Source organism: Pongo pygmaeus, chromosome 16, assembly GCF_028885625.2.
Source record: "Pongo pygmaeus isolate AG05252 chromosome 16, NHGRI_mPonPyg2-v2.0_pri, whole genome shotgun sequence".
In the NCBI taxonomy this organism is placed as follows: Eukaryota; Metazoa; Chordata; class Mammalia; order Primates; family Hominidae; genus Pongo; species Pongo pygmaeus.
Genome location: NC_072389.2, coordinates 34,733,406 through 34,752,880, shown reverse-complemented (window position 1 = coordinate 34,752,880; position 19,475 = coordinate 34,733,406). Strand labels below are relative to the sequence as shown.

General features: G+C 46.5%; 1 protein-coding gene and 1 pseudogene across 1 annotated transcript; both read right to left on the bottom strand.

The window, feature by feature from the left end:
- Positions 1 to 19,475, bottom strand: part of LOC129014591 (U3 small nucleolar ribonucleoprotein protein MPP10-like) — a 138,614-nt pseudogene that overhangs the window by 112,791 nt on the left and 6,348 nt on the right.
- On the bottom strand, positions 6,379 to 18,601 carry LOC129014524 (golgin subfamily A member 8S-like). Its single transcript, XM_054451994.2, has 20 exons — positions 18,456 to 18,601; positions 16,647 to 16,766; positions 16,002 to 16,061; positions 15,740 to 15,820; positions 14,843 to 14,881; positions 14,532 to 14,579; positions 14,359 to 14,443; positions 14,157 to 14,263; positions 13,031 to 13,123; positions 12,827 to 12,928; positions 12,544 to 12,631; positions 11,896 to 12,152; positions 11,572 to 11,640; positions 10,247 to 10,322; positions 9,724 to 9,815; positions 9,408 to 9,470; positions 9,057 to 9,157; positions 8,874 to 8,974; positions 8,623 to 8,778; positions 6,379 to 8,537 (listed from the first exon to the last, which is right to left on the bottom strand). Exons 1-20 carry the CDS (start codon positions 18,537 to 18,539, stop codon positions 8,362 to 8,364), a joined length of 1,998 nt encoding a protein of 665 aa, XP_054307969.2. The 5' UTR covers positions 18,540 to 18,601; the 3' UTR covers positions 6,379 to 8,361.

Here is a 19,475-nt window from a genome sequence, read left to right as displayed (position 1 = left end):
GACGGGGTTTCTCTATGTTTGTCAGGCTAATCTCAAACTCCCAACCTCAGGTGATCCGCCTGCCTCGGCCTCCCTGGGTGCTGGGATTGCAGGCTTGAGTCACCGTTCCTGGCCCAATTTATTAATTAGAAAGGAATAGATTGGCCTGGAGTGGTGGCTCATGCTTGTGATCCCAGGAATTTAGACGGCCGAGCACGGCGGATCGCTTGAGCCTAGGAGTTGCAGACCAGCCTGGGCAACACGGTGAAACCTGGTCACTTTTTTTTTTTTTTTTTTTGAGGTGGAGTTTCGCTCTTGTTGCCCAGGCTGGAGTGCAGTGGTGTGGACTCCGCCTCCCGGGTTTGGGTGGTTCTCCTGCTTCAGCCTTCTGAGTGGCTGGGATTGCAGGTGTGAACCACCATGCCTGCTAACTTTGTATTTTTTTTTTTAGTATAGATGAGTATTCTCCACATTGGTCAGGCTGGTCTCAAACTCCCGACCTCAGGTTATCCGCCCGCCTCGGTCTCCCGGGGTGGTGCGATTCCAGGCGTGAGCCACCATGACCTGCCCAATTTATTAATCAGAAAGGAATAGATTGACCTGGCGTGGTGGCTCACGCTAGTGATCCCAGCTGGGACTTTGGACGGCCGAGCTCTGAGGATCGCTTCAGCCTAGGAGTTCCAGACCGGCCTGGGCAACGTGGTGAAACCGGTCTCTTTTTTTTCTTTTTTTTTTTTTGAGGCAGAGTTTCACTCTTGTTGCCCAGGCTGGAGTGCAGTGGCCCTGTCTTGGCTCCCCGCAGCCTCCACCTCCCAGGTTTGGGTGGTTCTCCTGCCTCAGCCTCCTGAGTGGCTGGGATTGCAGGCGTGAGCCACCATGCCCAGTTAGTTTTTTATTTTTTTATTTTTTTGGTAGAGACTGGGTTTCTCCATGTTGGTCAGGCTGGTCTCCAGCTCCTCACCTCGGGTGATCTGCCAGACTCCGCCTTCTGGGGTGCTGGGATTGCAGGCGTAAGTCACTGCACCTGACCGGACACCAGGTCTCTTAGCGGAAAAACAAAACAAAAACCGTAAAGATTAGCCTGGCCTGGTGGGCCCCGCGGGTAGTCCCAGCTACTCTGAAGGCTGATGTAGGATTGCTTGAGCCAGGGGGTGGAGGTGGCAGTGAGCCCTCATGGCACTGCTGCAGTCCAGACTGGGCAACAGAGCCAGACTGTGTCTCAGGAAAAGGGAAAGGAAAAAAAAAAATAAAGAAAAAGAAAGTATATAAAATTGCTAAATCAAGGAAGAGCTTGACAGTATATTATTGACAGAAACAGAGGCAAAGTTTAGCAGACACCAATGTTCACTCAGTGGAACTGCAGGTATCTCCACACAGGAGGCTGCTACTTTTCCAAAAGAAATCTACTATTGCCTAAAAAAAAAAAAAAAAAAAAAAAAAAAAAAAAAAAAAAAAGTTGGTTTGTTACAATATACAAATAGCTAAACTTTATATAGCCACCACCCTCTTCTAGCACTGCTCTAAGCCTTTTCCTGCTCTCCTGCTCTGAAATAGCTACTATTCTTACCTCCATTGTAGAGAAAACAGATGCCAGATGTTGTTGTGGAAGGACCACGGAAACTATGAAATTTACTTCTGCTCCTTACACTGCAACATTTTAGTTAACATATCTTTTAAAATACTGGTCCTTTCTGTATTTGGAGGGACTCATCTTGCAGTTTAAAGTTTTTTCTTGCACTAAGCATTTGGCCATAAGCTCATTTGCGTTTTATGTCAGGTTTAATTACCTCTTCAGACATTGTTCAGTTAGGAATGTAAATATGAGCAAACAGGTATCTGATTGAAATAGATAACCTAGAAAAAAATCAATTATGAGAAAGTCAAGAAAATGTGAACTCTGGATTTGTGGCTATTTTCAGAATGTACTAATTTTTTGATATTTAATGGCATTATATTTATTTTTAAAAATTCCTTGTCTTCTACAGATACATATAAGGTAATTAAAAAATGATATGTATAGGTTTTACTTCAAAATAATTCAGAGGAAGAAGAAATGTATATAAATGAAGTGGGAATACAAATGGAACAAAACAGGATGTGCCCAGGTGCAGTGGCTCACGCCTGTAATCCCAGCACTTTGGGAGGCTGAGGTGGGCAGATCACCTGATGTCAGGAGTTCAAGACCAGCCTGGCCAACATGGTGAAACCCCATCTCCAGTAAAAATACAAAAATTAGCCGGATGTGGTGACGGGTGCCTGTAATCCCAGCTACTCAGGAGGCTGAGGCAGGAGAATCGCTTGAACCTGGGAGGCAGAAGTTTCAGTAAGTCAAGATCATGCCACTGCACTCCAGCCTGGGCAACCACAGCAAAAGCCCACCTTTAAAAAAACAATACAAAACAAAAACTGGCCATACCATGAATGAAAAATTGTTGATGATGTATGTATTTAGGGCAATTATATTATTTTTCTTAACTTTTTTTAGGTTTGAAACTTTTTATTGAACACATGCACACATCCCTTGATAACTGGGGCTGTTTCCCCATTATTCTCATAGTAGCCCTTCTGATTTTCACTTCATCTTCATTCTTAGAGATTCTGGATTTTTTTTTTTTGGCAAGTTCAAATATGTCTTTGCAAGGACTATCCAGCATGTCTATTTTATGAGAGAGGTTTTGCAGAGTACCTACTCAGCCACATTATCGGAAACAGAACTATTTTCCAGATTCTTGTCTTGTCCTGTTTAGATTTTTTGAATTCCAAGAACAGTCACCTTCTACCAGACACTCTGACGTTGGAAGACAAAGCATATTTTGTAAGTAGCATGATTTCTTGGCCCAAATTTAGAACAAAGCCACAGATTTCAACAACCCAAAAATAACTTACTGTGACTCACCAAATTTAGAAAGATGGAAATTGTTAAAAAAAAAGAAAACCTTAATTTACTACGTGACCTCTAAGAATCTGGGTTGAAAATTGTAAAGGTAGAAAGATAAATCAAAAGACACAGAGACTGTAATCATGCACTTAATGAAGCGCTAAATCAAAATATTTTTGGCATATGTGAAACAGTTTAATTTTATCACATTTTTTACTGGTACTACAGCTATTTGCAAGTACATATAAAACTACAGTGTTACATATAAACTACCAAAAAAGAACTTTTTAAGAAATGAGACTCATCTAGCAACTTTATTTAAAAGTTTATCTTCAGGGAATAATTAAGGATGGCTGTACAAAAGGATTTAGCCATGACACGAGATAGTTCTCCCTGGCAAATCAATGGAATTTATTAAATGTGCAAAAGGGAACTGTTGGAATAAATTGTAATACCTTCATATGATAGTATATTTAACCTTTTAAAATGATATTGAAGAGTTGCATAAACTGACTTAAACACACATTCGTAACACATCACTGAATAGGAGAAATATGGGCCAGCAAAGAATATACAGTTGGTCCAATTTCTACAAAAAAGAAGACTCTAATAGCATGACAGCAGGGAAGGGGGAATATGTCAATGTATGTGTATATATGTATATGTGTATGCATAGCAAGTATGAACTTGAAAGGATACATATCAAATTGTTTACACAGATTACCTCAGAGAGGTAAATAACTTTGGACTTCAGTGTTCTGTATTCCGCATATTCTGAATTTTCTTTTTTTATTTAAATAGAGATGGGATCTTAACCAGGAGCATTGGCTCACACCTGTAATCCCAGCAATTTGGGAGGGTGAGAAGGGCAGATTGTTTGAGGCCAGGAGTTCAAGACCAATCTGGCCAACACGGCAAAATTCTGTCTCCACTAAAAATTCAAAAATTAGCCAGGTGCAGTGGTTCATGCATGTAACCCCAGGTACTCGGGAGGCTGAGGAATGAGAATTGCTTGAACCAAGGGGTGGAGGTTGCAGTGAGCCGAGATCACACCACTGCACTCCAGCCTGGGCAACAGACCAAGACTCTGTCAAAAAACAAAACAAAACAAAACAAAACAACAACCACAACAACGAAACAGTAATAAAGAGAAAACCTAATGGACAGGAGCAATGTCTCATGCCTGTAATCCCAGTGCTTTGGGAGGCCAAGATGGGAGAATTGCTTGAGACCAGGAGTTCAAGACCAGCATGGGCAACATAGTCAGACCTTTTCTCTACAAAAAAATTTAAAAATTAGCCAGGCATAGTAGTGCATGCTTATACTCTCAGCTACCTGGGACGCTGAGGTGGGAGGATCACTTGAGCCTGAGAGTTGGAGGTTGCAGTAAGCTGTGATCACACGACCAGAGAGCCATGACCCCATCCCCGCCTCCTTCCTCTGTCCTATGCTAGCAATAAATAAGTTTCCCAGCCACAAATAATTATTAGAACCTCCTCCCCATGTGCCAGCTCCAACTACTGCTAGGTATGATACACGGGCAGCCCTACCCTCTGGAATAAACAAAATGTTACACAGACACAGTATGTACACCAGGGAAGGGGGACCACCGCAGCAGCCCATGCCCTCGCTGGTCCACAGTTAGCCCCACTTTCCTGCCTCAGCTACCTCTCTGAATAAGAAGATGGGAGCCCTCCTGAGGGAAAAGTTGCTATGGTGAGAGTAAGGGGGCCATCAGGCCTCCTCCAAACAAACCAACTCCACCAGCCTCTGGCTCTTAAATAACAATCATCATCATCCAGAAATTCAAGGTGGCAAAGGGTCTGTTTGTCTTTCCCCATTAGACAGAGGTCTTGTCCTGCTACCCTAATTGTAAAGGGGTGCCTGGGAAGGGGTGGTAGGGACATGGTGGCAGTGGAGACTCCAGCCCCACTTCTCCAGGCTTTGCTGACAGGGGCCTCCTTTTAATTTTTATTTTTATTCCATGACTTTTTAAAAAAATCCCATAACTTCTTTTTCATAACTTTTTTTTGTAACTTTTCATAAAAATTTTTTCTACTTTTTTCCCACAAGTTTTTTTGGCACAACTTTTTTACATTTTTTATCCCATAACTTTTTCACCCCATAACTTTTTTAATCCCATAACTTTTTTTATTTTGTGTTCTTTTAATAAAAACTTGCATAGTTGTATTACAATTTTGTAAAAATGAAACACATTATCTCATGCCAAGCATGCCCAGCATTTGCACAGTATCAATACCTTTAATACTACAGTTTTCAAGAAATGCAAAATAAAATTTTAAGGCAAAAACAACACTTTGAAACAATTTAATGATTTATTACATTACAGTAGCATCACACCAGCAGTCAATAATGCCTCCCTAGGGAAAAATCTTTCAGTATTTCCATTACACATTCTGTTTACAAGAATTCATAAATTGGTAAAATTCATTCTAAGAAAACTTGGCAAATAAAGCTTTGGACTGGAATTGGCATTTCTTTCTCTGCTTTTCTTTCCCACTGTTTCTTTTATACTACGGTATTCATATTTTAAAATGTTTTAACTTATTTCAGAACATTAAGATAGCAGTTACATTTTTTGATAGTTACATTATTTTAAAATGACTCTAAGATAAAGTTTTAGAGAAACTATATTATGGATAGGGCTGATTGACATTTTCAAATTTTCTAAAAATCAGCTTTGGTTTTAGAGCTGATTTTGTTTTCATTTCTGGAAAATCTATCAGGATTAATCAAATACTTTTAAAATGATTATTATATATTGCAATCTTTAAATAGGTGTTTTGATTCTTCCTACAGAAATTCAAATGTATTCAGTGGAACTCACATTTTAAAATTCTATGTTTCTGATGAACTCTAACCTTCCAATGTTGCCTTCTAAGCAAACTGAAAGCTGCCTTATACTGAATGAGGAAGAGCACAAATACTCGGCTGAATGAGGTATCACAAAAAACTGCATGCACTTTGAAGAAAGACTTAAGTTATTGTCATACGATTTCCATTCCTTTTAGATTTTTCCTAAATATATGACAAATACCTACACAAAGGGTGGTATTTCAGTCAATATGATAAATGTATGTTCCAGACTGACTTTCAGCTTAAATATGCCAGTGTGTGATTTAATCCATAGGCACCTGATGAACACATTATTGTTAGATTGGTTACAGATGCTAAATGCTATCTGAAGGTCATTCCTAGTCACTGATATTTATCAGGGTAAAAGTGAAGTGATTTCAATGATAAAAGTACCTTTGAAATAATTTATCAATGTATTAGATAAACCCAGTTTCAGAATGATAAAAGAAAAAACGTTAGACCAAATAATGTGGCTAATTAACAGTGGTCCAATTTCTAGCACATGGGTTTAAAATGCTCTTAAAGTAACTGTCTTTAAACTGAACTCAAAGAATGCAAAAGCGGCAAGTTCAGAAAATAAAAGGCAAGAACAGGACTTTAAGTGCATTTTAAACCCACGGGCTAGAAATGGTACCACTGTTAATTAGCCGCATTATTTGGTCTAACATTTTTTCTTTATCATTCTGAAACTGGGTTTATCTAATACATTGATACATTCATAAAATTTGGAAGAGTCAGTTGAAGTCACAAGGACCGAATATTTGCCCTCTTTCAATGAATGCCGGCAAATCTGTTATTCCATAGGTAAAATCATGTTGTTGCTCTCCTGTTAATGTCATATTTATAGAAGTATCATGAGGATGCCAAATGCTAAAAATCGAGATGGTCTAGTAACTAGAAATCCCACCCCAGGGAACACACATACATATCTCCCTGCATCCTAATAATGTGATGTGTTTTGGAATACAGACATTAGAACTTCATGAAGTTTAAACTGTTGAGTCTTTCCCAAGCATCATCAAGTTATGATTTAGGCAATATATGACTGAAATGCATTCATTCATCACGCATAGGCACAATCACATAAATATTGCACCAAATATGTCCCTAACTGAAACCGAGAGGTACAAAAACATATTTCACTCTTTGTAAAGAAGGCTGTGAGAAAATATAACTGTGTGATTGTATAGAAACGTTTCCTGATAATACACTGACATTCACAAACAGTAGATTGCACTGCAGTTTGGAAACATTTTAAGTTTCATAAACTTCTCCTTGATTTTCAAACATAGTATAATACTGTCTACTAAAACTCCTTTTTGTTTCACCTAAGTACTCTCACATATATTAGTTTATAATAATGTTTCTATTATTTTTTAAAGTGTTTTCCATTCAAGGAAAAGAAGTAAATTCCTATGTCAGAGTAACCAAGGTGGTTGAAGAATAGGTATTAGCCAGAGACGTCTAGATGGTAAAATCAATCTTCAAGCCTCAAAGAAGCTCCATGAACAGAGAGGAATGCCAGGCACCACACAGCTTTCCTTCACTCTAATTCATTCTTGACCAGAGCCTGTATACCTGTTCCAGGGACATTTCAACTCGTAAAGGATTTCTTATGATCTTTACTAAATACATTAAGAAGAACGCCAACCAGCACCCTTTTGTGAACTGAGGCATGTAGTCATGTGATTAAAACAGGTAACATGAACTCTGACTTTAAAATGTATTGTAGATACAAATGCTCTAAGCTAGGAAAGGTTTTCCACATCCACAGTCAATGATGGGAACCTTTCATTCCTCAGAAATAATCCCTTTTAAGGTCATTGAAAAAGAGTACAACTGCTGCAGCTCCTGATGCAATATCTTCATGAGCCCAGAGCACATACAAATCCTAAGGGAACCACCACAATACAGCGCTAATTCTTGGCACCGGAACAGATGAAACACACTCTATCCTGCACATACCTGCCAGAGGAGGCCACTTTCCTCTTCTGTGAGATTTAAAAAGCTCCCCCAAAAGGTTATTACTCCCATCACCAACACACAGAAAATGGAGGAAAGGCTGTTTCGAGTTCTCAGCCTTTAAACAACTCTAAATGTCAGTACTCATAGTGGCATATTACAAAGTAATAAACAGTGCACACTTGGGGGCAAACCACATATTGAGCTAATGAAGAGCTCACTGTGATTAAGATTAGATCAAACAACAGTAGAACATAGGCAAATTTTGTCTGAATTCTGTAGTGAATATACATGCTGCAATAACATTAAAGAAGCGTGGCAGCCTATTCCAAACCAACGAGAACAATTTTCTGCAAAGAGTGGGTCTTTGTGTGTTTGAACTCCCACCACATAAGGGCAAACTCGATATGCATGCTAATGACCTACAATTATGAAATTAAAAAAGAAAAATGCTAAAGGATGCCAGAGTGAACATCAGTGAGAGCCACAGAGACCCACTCTCTTTTAACTTTTTACAAATAAACTTAAACTATAAATTAGAAACACAAATAATCATGAGTGACTCTAACATTCAAATGAAGTAAATGAATTGTGTAGGAGATTAACCCCATAACTTGGTTTCTTATTTAAAAATTTCTTGAGCAGCTCTTTGATGACGGTGATGTTTATCTCCTTCTTCTCAGCAGCCAAGCCCAGCAAAAGAATGGCACACAGCAGTTGCTGCCCAAGCCTGGGTGCTCCTGGTGGTCCTGCACGATTGGCTGTGTGGTAGGGTTGTCATAGAGAGGACCCTCCCTGGCCTCTCCTTGAGCAGAGGAGGTGAGGCTCACTTCACAAAGATCTTTGGAGAGAGGGAGGCGGGGATCTGAGCACAGTGGGAGCCCCCCTCTTCCTGCCTGCCCACCCCGCCTGAGGGCTCTACTCACCACCATGCTTGTCTGCAGCCCCAAGTTCCTGGGGGGCTGGGGCTCCTGGACCGGGCTCATCAGCAGGGTTCTGGGCAGCAGCCAGGAATTTTCTGTGACCATTGTTGTAGTTGCTATAAGCTGCAATACCATCTGCTGCAGCTCCAGCAGCTTCACCTGGAGGGAGGGGTGCTCAGCTGTCATGCCGCTGCCTGCACCCACCCTCACACCCACCCCCACCCCCACCCCCACAGAGATGTTGCACACCCTACCTTCATCTCCTCCCTGTCCTGGGCCAGCCTGATGATGTCCTCCTCCCAGTGCCACATCTTTGGCACTGCCCACTGGCTCTGTTAAAACGTGATGGATTTTCCTGCAAGAAGACAGGGCTCAGATGCTGGGGTCCCTCTGACGGCCCTGCAGCTCCCCCTGCGGTGCCCTGGCCTCCCACTCACTGACGGCATCTCTCTCGCCAGTAGTGGATGAAGCGAAGTTCTTGTTTGTTCACCAGCTCACTCAGGTCTGCCTTCTCCTCCAGGTGGTCCATAAAGCCGCTCTGGAGCCAAAATATTGCGGTCACATCTCGGCAGCGACCTGCCCTCAGGTGGCATTTTCAAGTCATGGAGAAGATGGAGGTGAGTCCTGGCATGGGCCAGCTTCTCCATGACTTCCTGCAGGGCCCAGTGGGTCTCCCCACTCACAGACTCACCCCCAGTCCCTGGGGCTGGGACCACTGCCTCTGGCTCCTTCAGGGCAGGGGCCACCGGGTGAGCCAGGCACTGGCAGCACACCCTCTGCTTTTTCACCTGCTGTTGTAACCGTGCCTGCTCCTCCTGGACACTGGCTCCAGCGGACTTGAAAATCGCCACCTGAGGGCAAGACATGAGCATTCTTGTAGGGGCATACACACAGCAAATGGGGCAGAGAGGTGGAGTGCAGCCCTTTCCCTTGGGGCCTCAGAGAGTACACATTTGTTACAGGTGAAATGGTTTCTGACCACTGGCTCCCAGAAGGGGTGAGGGTCCAGAGAAACCAGAAGGCAGGGAAACTAAGAGCATAAAGGGGTCTTGGAGGGACCACAGAGGAAGGTGGCAAAATGGGTGCAGGGGGAGTCAGGCTCACCATGGCGTCCCTGCTCTCCAGGTCCTCTGAGATGCTTGGCATGGGCCGAGGTGCCTCCTCCTCCTCACTGTCCAGATGTCCTCCTCCATCTCCTGTGGGGGGTGGCCAGAGGGGTCTTCAGACAACCCAACAAGGGAGGTACTGTGGGCCCACCTCTGCCTCCACCCTCACTGTGTAACCCTGAGCCAGCCCCTCTGCAGAGAGGAATGAGCTGCTCTTCTTTATTTGTACTTTTAAGAATCAAAATCTTGCTATTCCGCCCAGGCACACTCCCACTACTGGTCGATGTGGGAGTTCTGACCTGCTCTCCTTCTGACCTGGGCCAGTTCAGCCATCCTTAGGCAACTTGGTGGCCCCCTGCTCACAGGAGGTCAACACACTGATGCCGAACTTAGTGCAGGCACCCGGTCGGCATAATGACCAGCTGTTCTAAAGATCTCTTCCAACTCCTCAATCCTATGCTGCTAACAGTCCCCCCTTCCTCCTGGGGCTCTCTCCTCTTCCTCTGAGTGGTCTCCCGTACCTTCCCCTGGGAGAGCCATGAGGCTCAGCTGGGTTGTTAGCTGCTGGTTCTGCCGGCTGGTAGCTTCCAGGCGCTCCTAAGGGGCCAGGAAAGAGTCAGAAGGGACGGAGTTTGCCAGGTCATCCCCCTCACGTCCCTGTCCTCCACAGCTCCCTCCTCTGGGTCTCCTGCAACTTTTGGCAGGCCATCTCAGCCACCGCTTTGCCCCAAGCTTCCTGCTGCTGCAGCTGGTTCATGAGCTGGGTCTGCTGCAGTCACTGCCTGTGCAGCGCCTCCTTCTCAGAGGTCAGCTGCTGATAGGCGGCCACCTGCTGCTGATAGGTGGCCACGTACTGCTGCAGGTGACCCAGGTAATGGTCTGGCTGCTGCTGCAGACTCTGAGCCTCTTGGCTCTTCAGCTCCACCTGCAGGAAGACCCTGGGTGTGAGGGCACGTGGTGGCTGGTTTCCAGATTCTGGGCCCATTAATAGGGTAGCGAGGGCACTGTGGGGCTCTGTCACCTGCCCAGGCCCCTGGCCCCTTGCTCCAGGCCTAAGTAACTGCCTTCCTTTCCTAGAACCCCATGCCTCCTTCCCCAGCCTCAGATCTCATACCCTCTTCTCATTTAATCCTCAGCACCTCTGTAAGGAGAATGCTAACTTCCCTTTGAAGTTAAAGAAACAGACTTTGAGATGAAAAGTACTTGAATGGTGACCAGTGGAACTGGGCTGGAATCCAGTTTTAATCTAAGGAGTCTTTTTGTTTTGTTTTGTGACAAGAGTGTCACTCTGTGGCCCAGGCTGGAGTGCAGTGGTGCAATCTCAGCTCACTGCAACCTCCACCTCCTGGGCTCAAGCGATTCTCGTGCCTCAGCCTCCTGAGTAGGTGGAATTACAAGCATGCACCACAATGCCCTGCTAATATTTATTTTATTTTTTTTGTAATTTTAGTAGACATGAGGTTTTACCATGTTGGCCAGGCTGATCTCAAACTCCCGACCTCAAGTGATTCTCCTGCCTCAGCCTCCCAAAGTGCTGGGATTATAGGCATGAGCCACTGCACCTGGCATAAGGAGCCTGTTATACCACCGTCTCTTCCCATGGGATTGGGGGCTCCATGCCTCTAGCTGGGATGATGATGTCCAGACCTGAGAGGAGCCCAGGGCTACCCACCTCTAAAAGTCAGAGGGCAGGAAGCCAGAAACAGTCACAGTACTGCCCTGGAGGGTGCTGGGGTCACCTGCCCCCAGGCTGGAGCTGCCTCTGGCCTGGCACCTCCCCTCCCCAGAGGCTGCTGCCCGCCTCCCAGCCCTTCTTGGATGGGGTGGAGGTTTCTGTCTCCTTCACCTCACCAAGCTTCTCCTGTAGCTCCTTTACTTGCTGCTTCAACTGCAGTGCGCTCTTGTGCTTGTTGTTCTGGACATAGAGAAGCAATCAGCAGCCACCCACTGCAGCTGGAGACCCCAGAACTTGGTGTCTGCCTCCCATGGCACCAGGAAGGGTGGAGGCAGGTTAGAAAAATCATCCCCTCTCTCCCACAGCCACCTGGCTCACAGGTGCCCTTAGAAGTAACATTTCACATGAGGGCTACACTGCCCCATTTTACAGGTAGGGAAACAAAGGCCGGGAGGGCTCGAGAGGAGGGCAGGTTCCCCAGCTGGGGCAATGCACCAGCTCCTTGAAGCTGCTCTGTGGCTCGGCCAGCTGCTGAAGCCTCTCCTCCTGCTCCCAAAGCCTCTCCTGCTGCTCCTGAAGCCTCTCCTCCTGCTCCCAAAGCCTCTCCTTTTGCCTCTCGTTCAGGAGACTTAGGCGCTCATTGTTCTCCACCTGGGCCTGGAGCTCTACTGCCACTCTATCTAGTTCCTTCCTCAGGTGCTGCAACTCCACTTCAGAAGGCACTGTTGGGGGCTCCGGGAGCAGGGGTTCAGCTGAGAAAGGAAACAGACAATAAGGGCCTATGGGTTCTCAAAAAAAAAAAAGAAAAGAAAAGAAAAAACCCTCCTCTTGGTCCACAGATCCTCTCAGGCTCCCCAAACTTGGCCTCACTGCTAATGATTCCTTGCGCTTGGATGGTAGCCAATCTTCGGAACCACTTTCAGAAAAAGCACTGCAGGTGGCTGACAACAGGCCCTCTTTGCTGATGGGGACACTGAGACACTGAGGCTCATTGAGATGACAAGACTTGCCATCTCCTGGCACAGACCTCTTTCCCTCTGCCTCAAAGCCCTTCCATCCACCCACCTCCCTGGGGCATTCTAAGCATCCCTTACAGCCCTCTGATGCCAGTCCTGCTCCCAGGTCATGCCAGCCCCATCTTACCCATCTGGTTTTTCAGTTTGGACAGGCTCCTCTCCAGCTTCTCTACCCGATGCGTATCATGCTTTTTCTCTTTCTTTAATGTGCAAACCTGCCCAAAGCACAGGGGGAAAGGGCCCTGGAGAGAGGGGCTGGTGGCTGGACAGGCTGCCATCTCCCTCTCTGCCCCCACCTCCACAAAGCCCAGACCCAGGACCACCTCTGGCTGTACTATTCCCATTTTACAGATGCCCAGAAAGATCCAGTGACCTATCTAAGGTGGGAGTGCTGAAGGGTCAGATCTCACCTCCTGCGACATTTTTCTCATCCTCTGCTGCCACCGGGCCCTCTCTCCTTTTATCTGTTGAGCATATTCATCTCTGTGTAGCTGGACTTGTTTGACTCCTTCAACTGCAAGAATGGGCACAGAAGATAGGAAGGGCTGTCACTGGTCCTCACCTGCTCCTGGCCACCTGGGGTCATCTTCCTTCCACATCCCTCCCTCAGAAAACCTCACCTGTGTCAGCTGTGCTTTCAGCAGTGCCTGCTCCCGGATGGACTGCTCTAACTTCCACTCCATACGTGCTTTACTGCGGCTGGAGAACTGGATGGTGAAGAGTGACAAGTTTCAATCTGGGGAGCCCAGGCCATTCCACACAGTGCCCCTGAAAAGGGCTAGGGCTAGGCTCAATATACAACTCGGTCAGTAAAGATCAAGGCACTTCCAAGCCCCTGGTCTGGTTTTTAAAAGAACTCAGTAAAGTTGGAAGGGACAGGGAAGGAGATGGAATTTATAGCTGGCTAACAGAGGCCCAGAGAGATCAGACAATATTGCTATTGTTATTACTCTTATTATTATCACTGTTGGAACCTTTATGGAGTGCTTCACCAGGTACCATGCTAGCAATCCCATTTAATCCTCGCAACCACCATAGGAGACAGTTACTATGATTACCTCTGTTGTGTAGGTGAAAAAAAAACATGGAGTATTTGAGGTTAAGTGCTTGCCTAAGATCACTTGGGCAGAGCTGGGATTTGAACACCCAGGTCTATCCAATTCTCTAAGCCCATTTTTCTTGCTGGGGATGGGGGCACAGATAGGAAGGGGAAAATTAATCTTTTGTTCACTTTTTGAAAGGATGATACATTCACATAGTCCAAAACTCAGAAGGTAGAGAAGGGAAGTATCTCCTAGCCACCCTGTTGCTCTCTCCTGAGTTTTTATGAACCCTTGCAGACATGTTTTATGTATATTATCATAATATGTACACACACACACACACGTTTCCTCTCTCTACAGAAAAGGTAACATACTAAAGGTACTCTTCTGTACCTTCACAGTACCAGTACCCAATACCCCACCTAGGACTTGGCCAAGACCACAGCCAGATAAGGGCAGGGCAGGCACTTGGCCTCCAAGTTCTGTGTCCAGTGCTCACTCCCCAGAGTGCCCCCCAACTCACCCACAGCAGCTGACTCAGCCCCAGGCTGCCGCTAAAAAGCATACAAAAAAGCAGCGAGAAATGGACATGCTGCCTTCTGAGCAGGACACTCCATCCTGCAGAAGGGACCTTTAGGCTTACTCCTCCATCTGTGAAGCCAGGCTCCCAGGGGATTGGGCAGGTGGTTGGACTCACCTTGTCCACCTTCTTTTGTGTAGTGGTGACAGCAGAGAGAGCCTGCTCTAACTCTCCTTTACGCTGCAATGAATGTTGCAGGCAGACAGCCAGATCCTTGGATTCTTCTGTAATGAGAGAGTTGAGATGGGGCCCAAAGGACTCCCCCTGAAGACCTGTCAAAATCCCAGGTTGAAGGACGACAGGGTGCCCAGATTCCCACCTTCAAAGTATCTGAGAGAAAGTTTCATGTGGTACAGGTCTGTATTTAATTTCCCTTTCTGTATGTTCAATCTCTGGATTTGAACCTTTGGGAGAAAAGCCAAGCAAATGCTGAAAGAGAAGGAAAGAAACATTCTCCAGAGGACAGGAGGAAACTTCACACCCTCCACTCACCTCTAGCTCCCTTTTGGCTTTCTGTTTCTCATTGTTTGCTTTCTTTTCCTATAGGAAGAGGAAAACAGAGCTCTTATCAGGGGGAGGCAGAGATGACACAGCAAGAGACATGCCCCCAGAATGCCACCACTGCCCCAGGACAGGCCCACCCATGGGACCAGGTTATCGGGGACCCTGTGGGGATGGGGTGGAATCTGGGGGTGAGCCTTCTTCCCCAGGCTGGGAATGGGTAAGATGAGATTCGGGCCTCTATGTCTGAGTGCCCCCAAACCCAGCAGTCATGTCGCGAGCAAACAAAGAAATCATGTCACTTCTTCCAGCTGATGTTCCACTTGTTTCTTCTGTTGTTTCTGTGGGGAGAGTCACATTAAGGTGATGGAGGGTGGCCCCCTCAACTTTATTCCCCAGACCAGGAAGCAGCAGGCAGGGGCCAGGAATGGATTTTCAAGGCAAAGTTCTCAGACCCAATGGGAACTCGAACTGGTAAACTCTCCTCAAGCTCCCAAGGACAGAGGATTTGGGTCTTTGTTGGCTTTTGTCCACAGCCACAGAACTCAAGGTCTGAATCTGGAATCTCTTGAGAGGACAGTAACATAAACCTGTAGAGATGGAGTTTGAGAAAGGCCCCCCCTTCTGCCAGCTTGTGATTTAGAAAAGCGCGTTCATTCAATAAACATTTACTGAGCACGTGTGGGCCAGGTACAGTTCTTCACAGCAGATTTAGGGCAGAAAAGGACAGACAGGAGCCCTTGACCCTGAGGTTTCCATTCTAGGAGGCCTTTAAATCTTGGAGTCTGAGAGCTAACAGAGACCTTTGATACTCACTACCTCCTCTCGAAACACGAGCCCAAAACAAAGGAGAGGTGGCTTGTCCAGAATCAAAGAGCAAATTAGGGACTGAGTCACGGCAGAAATACAGGGTGCCTGACAACCAGTCAGGCTAGCACTTCCCTGAGAGGCAACAACCCCAGGCCGTGTGTAGCAAGGACTCGAGCAGGGGTGTCTGGAGAGAAGAGAGTTGGCAAAGAGGGCAGCAAAAGAAGACCCATGCTGCATGCTCTGGGGTCCCTCCAGGTGAGGCCTGGGTGCCCCAGCTCCCTATTTGCCCTTGGCACCAGGGGCCCTCATCTCCTTTCTTCAGGGCCCCAAGGGGAAACTGGAGCCCAGGACTGGCAGCATGGAATCAGGGGACCCCACTGGACTCTTACCAGTGATTTGATGGTGTTATTCAGCTGACTGATTTTTACAGACCTGGAGTCCAGGACTACTGCTTGTTCTTGGCATGGGCTCTGAGGCGCATGCAGAGAGGAGGAGGTGGAGGAGGAGTTGGGGGAGAGGTAGAGAGAAAAATCATTAGGGCTGGGGTGTGTTGGCTGTCTCAGCTGGCAGAGGGGCACCCAGTCCCTGTGGCAGGAGGAGGTTGGAGGGCTGGCCTGCAGGGTCGCTGCACCTCTGCCCAGAGCCTCTTACCTCCAGATCCTTCAGGGTAGCAGATGATGTAGGGCCCTCCCCGTGGATACCTGTTGCTGACTACAAGAGATGAGAGTGCACATGGAGATGTTCTGTCCCCCTCAGTGTCTGAGTCCTCTGACTTCCTTTCTTCCCCGTCAACTGGCAACATTTTCTTTTCTGCCTATCTTGGACCTTTGTCCCATAACTCCTTTGTGCCAACTTCTCTCATGGTTCTTATCTCCGCACCATCCCATCCTGGGGCCCTTTCAGTGACTCCTGATGGCAAGTGGCTGTTCTCATTGTCCTGGCTTCCCGTTGAGACTGGGGATGAGGAAAATCAAACAGCAATGACCATATCCTGGGTGTCCTGGGTGTTTACAGCAGGCCATGTACTAGGGATTAACATAAAAACAACAATAACAAATCCCACTTAAACTTCACAAATGGAAGTGAAACAATACCACCTCTGTTATACAGATGTGAAAAGAGAGGCCCAATGAGGTCAAGCAACTTGCCCTCAATCATATCCCTAGCAGACAAAGAGGCAGGATTCAAACCCAGAATTCTTCACCGGTACCCAACAGTCCATCCACAATCTTAACAATTACCCTCTACTGCCCCCTGGGTCCCCTGTCCCCAGGAACCTGGTCAGCCAAGACTCACATCTCCAGGTGAGGGGCAACCACCAGAAGTGGCTGTCTCAGGGATATTGCCATTTGTTTTCCTGTTCCTCTTGGCTCCTGCTGGAACACCAGGGCTGTTTCTCTGCCAATACTCTTTTAACTGTCGGAAACAAGAGCAGTAATACTCATGAGAACTATCAGCCCCTACAGCCACATCCTCCTTTACAGTTTTTACAAAATACTCTTATACACCATTGGATTTAATGACACCAAAAACTGTACAAGGTGTTGTCACAATCATTTAGTGACTCAGAGAGATTGATATCATGGCTAGAAAAAAAAAGTAAGAAAAAGGTGACACAGGAACTTTGAAACTTAGTCTTCTGACTCCAAACTCTGGGGTTTTACCAAGAACCAGCAGCTGCCGGGACCAAAACCAGAGACAGAGGTAGGAAAGTAAACATTAAGTAGGCAGGAACGGTATGCCATGTTGTTTGGAGTCACACATCCTCACACATCTGTTAGTGTGAAGAAGTACACCAGTACCTCTCAAACTTTTACATCAATGTGTCCTCATGGCAGAAGGCAGCTTTTCTGTTAAGTCTGGGAATTTATCAGAAAGAGGACAACCCAAGCCTCATTTCAGAGAGAAGTCTGGTATACTCTTAGAAACCTATGTGACTGTCATCCCTAAGTACATTCATGTTTTTTCTCTTGATCTCAAGAGAATCAAGGGAAACTGATGCTTCAGAAAGATGTCCCACATTTATCCTGTGGCACTCAAAGTACCCCAGGTTTACATAATATGAGGAAGATTCAAGCTGTCAAATTCAGTTTCCCAAGATCTATTCCACAAAAGATGAGCAAATCTCACATCACAGACCACTGACTGAAGGGAAGTCTGGATTCAGAACCATGGAGAATTAGAATATGAGGTGGAGAACTCAGAAAAAAATGTTAAAAATCTCTCTGGAAAATAGAAGCCTGGGAAAAAACCAAACCAAACCCATTCTTCCATTGCCACCCAGAGATACTGTCAACGTTTTGAGCTCAAGGGGGAAGTGTAGGCTTTTCCCACTGTCAATGTCTATGTTAAGGGAGTGAGGCAGCCTGAAACCTCTTGCTCCTAGGTCCCATAGTCTCCATTCCCCTTCCAGCTGGAAATTTGTGCTGTGAGCAGAGGAACTAAAGATGGGGTGACAACGCTTAGGGGAGTGGGTCATAAGATCAAAGGCTGGTCTTGCAGTAATGACAGTTACTAGGTGGATTGTGACATCACTACATTCCACTCCTCCTGGTGAGCGGGAGGGACCACATCAGCACGATGTCCGAGTCCCGTTCCACAATGGGGGAGGGAAAAACAGGGTTGGGACCCAGGTCCTTGGAGACGCCAGCGCAAACAGCCCAGGGAGGTCAACCTTCAGGCAGCAGGACGAGAGGGCAGAGTCTGTAACAGGGAACCCCAGGAGTCACCAGCCCAAAGTCACCCAGGGATGACTGGTGATGGTGGGGCCTGGGGCTGGGGGACCCAGGTCCTTGGAGACATGAGCCCAAAGAGCCCAGGGAGGTCAAGCTTGTGGCAGCAGGCGATGAGGGCACAGTAAAGGAGCGGGGAGCCCCAGGATTCACCTGCCCAAAGTCACACTGGGGTGATTGGTGAGGGCAGAGACTGGGCTGCTTGCTGAAGGGGTGGGGCTGACTGACAAAACTTTGGTGGGGTAGCCCAGAGGCACCAGTGTGGGGGTCCCAGTCTGGTGCACCTCAGGAGTGGTATGGACTCTGGCAGCAGCCTTGTCATTGGAGGGGATCTGTGGCTGGTTTGGGGGGCCATGACCTGGTGTGTTTTTACCTTTTTCTTGGCTGCCACCAATTTGCTCTGTTGTGTTCCTTCTGCCATCACAGGTTGGGGAGGGAGGTGGGGTTGGGTCCACATCAGCAAAATCCCAGCGAGAACTAATCAACACCTCCAGTCACCTAGCAGGCAGCTGTGCGACTGAGCCAGGGGAGGTGTAACCAGGGCCCCAGTAGAATGCAGAATAGGGGTGTGGCCTTAATGCTCCAAGGCCATTGGTCAATGAGAAAGATGAAAGGGAAATGGGGCTTGGCCAGGCAGCATCTGTCCAGAGGGACCTGTGGCTCACAAGGAAAGCTGTCCATGCAACCACTGTCCCCACCCACTCTAAGAGAGGGGAGAAGCCACCCACTCTGGGAGAGGGGAGGGGCCGGCTTTTGCTTTAAAAGCTTTAAAACTTTAAAAACAATGTGTGTGTATACTTTATACATATGTGTGTCTGTGTGTGTGTACCTATGTGTTCCTCCAGAGCTGTCTTCATGATCCAGCTTCTATGCAAGGTCTAGGATTTTGGCCTATATTTTTCATACAGTACAAAAATTACTAATATTACCTTAACTGAGATATAGATCCTATAAAAATGGAAAATCCATAGCATGCTTGATGATTAATGAAGCAGACTATATTATCCAACATTCCAATAAGATAAAATACTCACAGTGATTTCTCTTTTTGGAAAATGTTTCTCTTATTCTCCTACGTTATTGTGAAGACTTTTTTCTTAAACAAGAAACATGTCTAATATCTGTAAAAACACAAAGCTTTTGAGCTGGGTGCAGTGGTTCATGCCTGTAATTCCAGCACTTTGGGAGCCTGAGGCGGGTGGATCACAAGGTGAGCAGATTGAGACCATCCTGGCTAATATGGTGAAACCCCGTTTCTACTAAAAACACAAAAAATTAGCCAGGCGTGGTGGTGGGTGCCTGTAGTCCCAGCTACTTGGGAAGCTGAGGCAGGAGAATGGTGTGAACCCAGGAGGCGGAGCTTGCAGTGAGCCCAGATTGTGCCACTGCACTC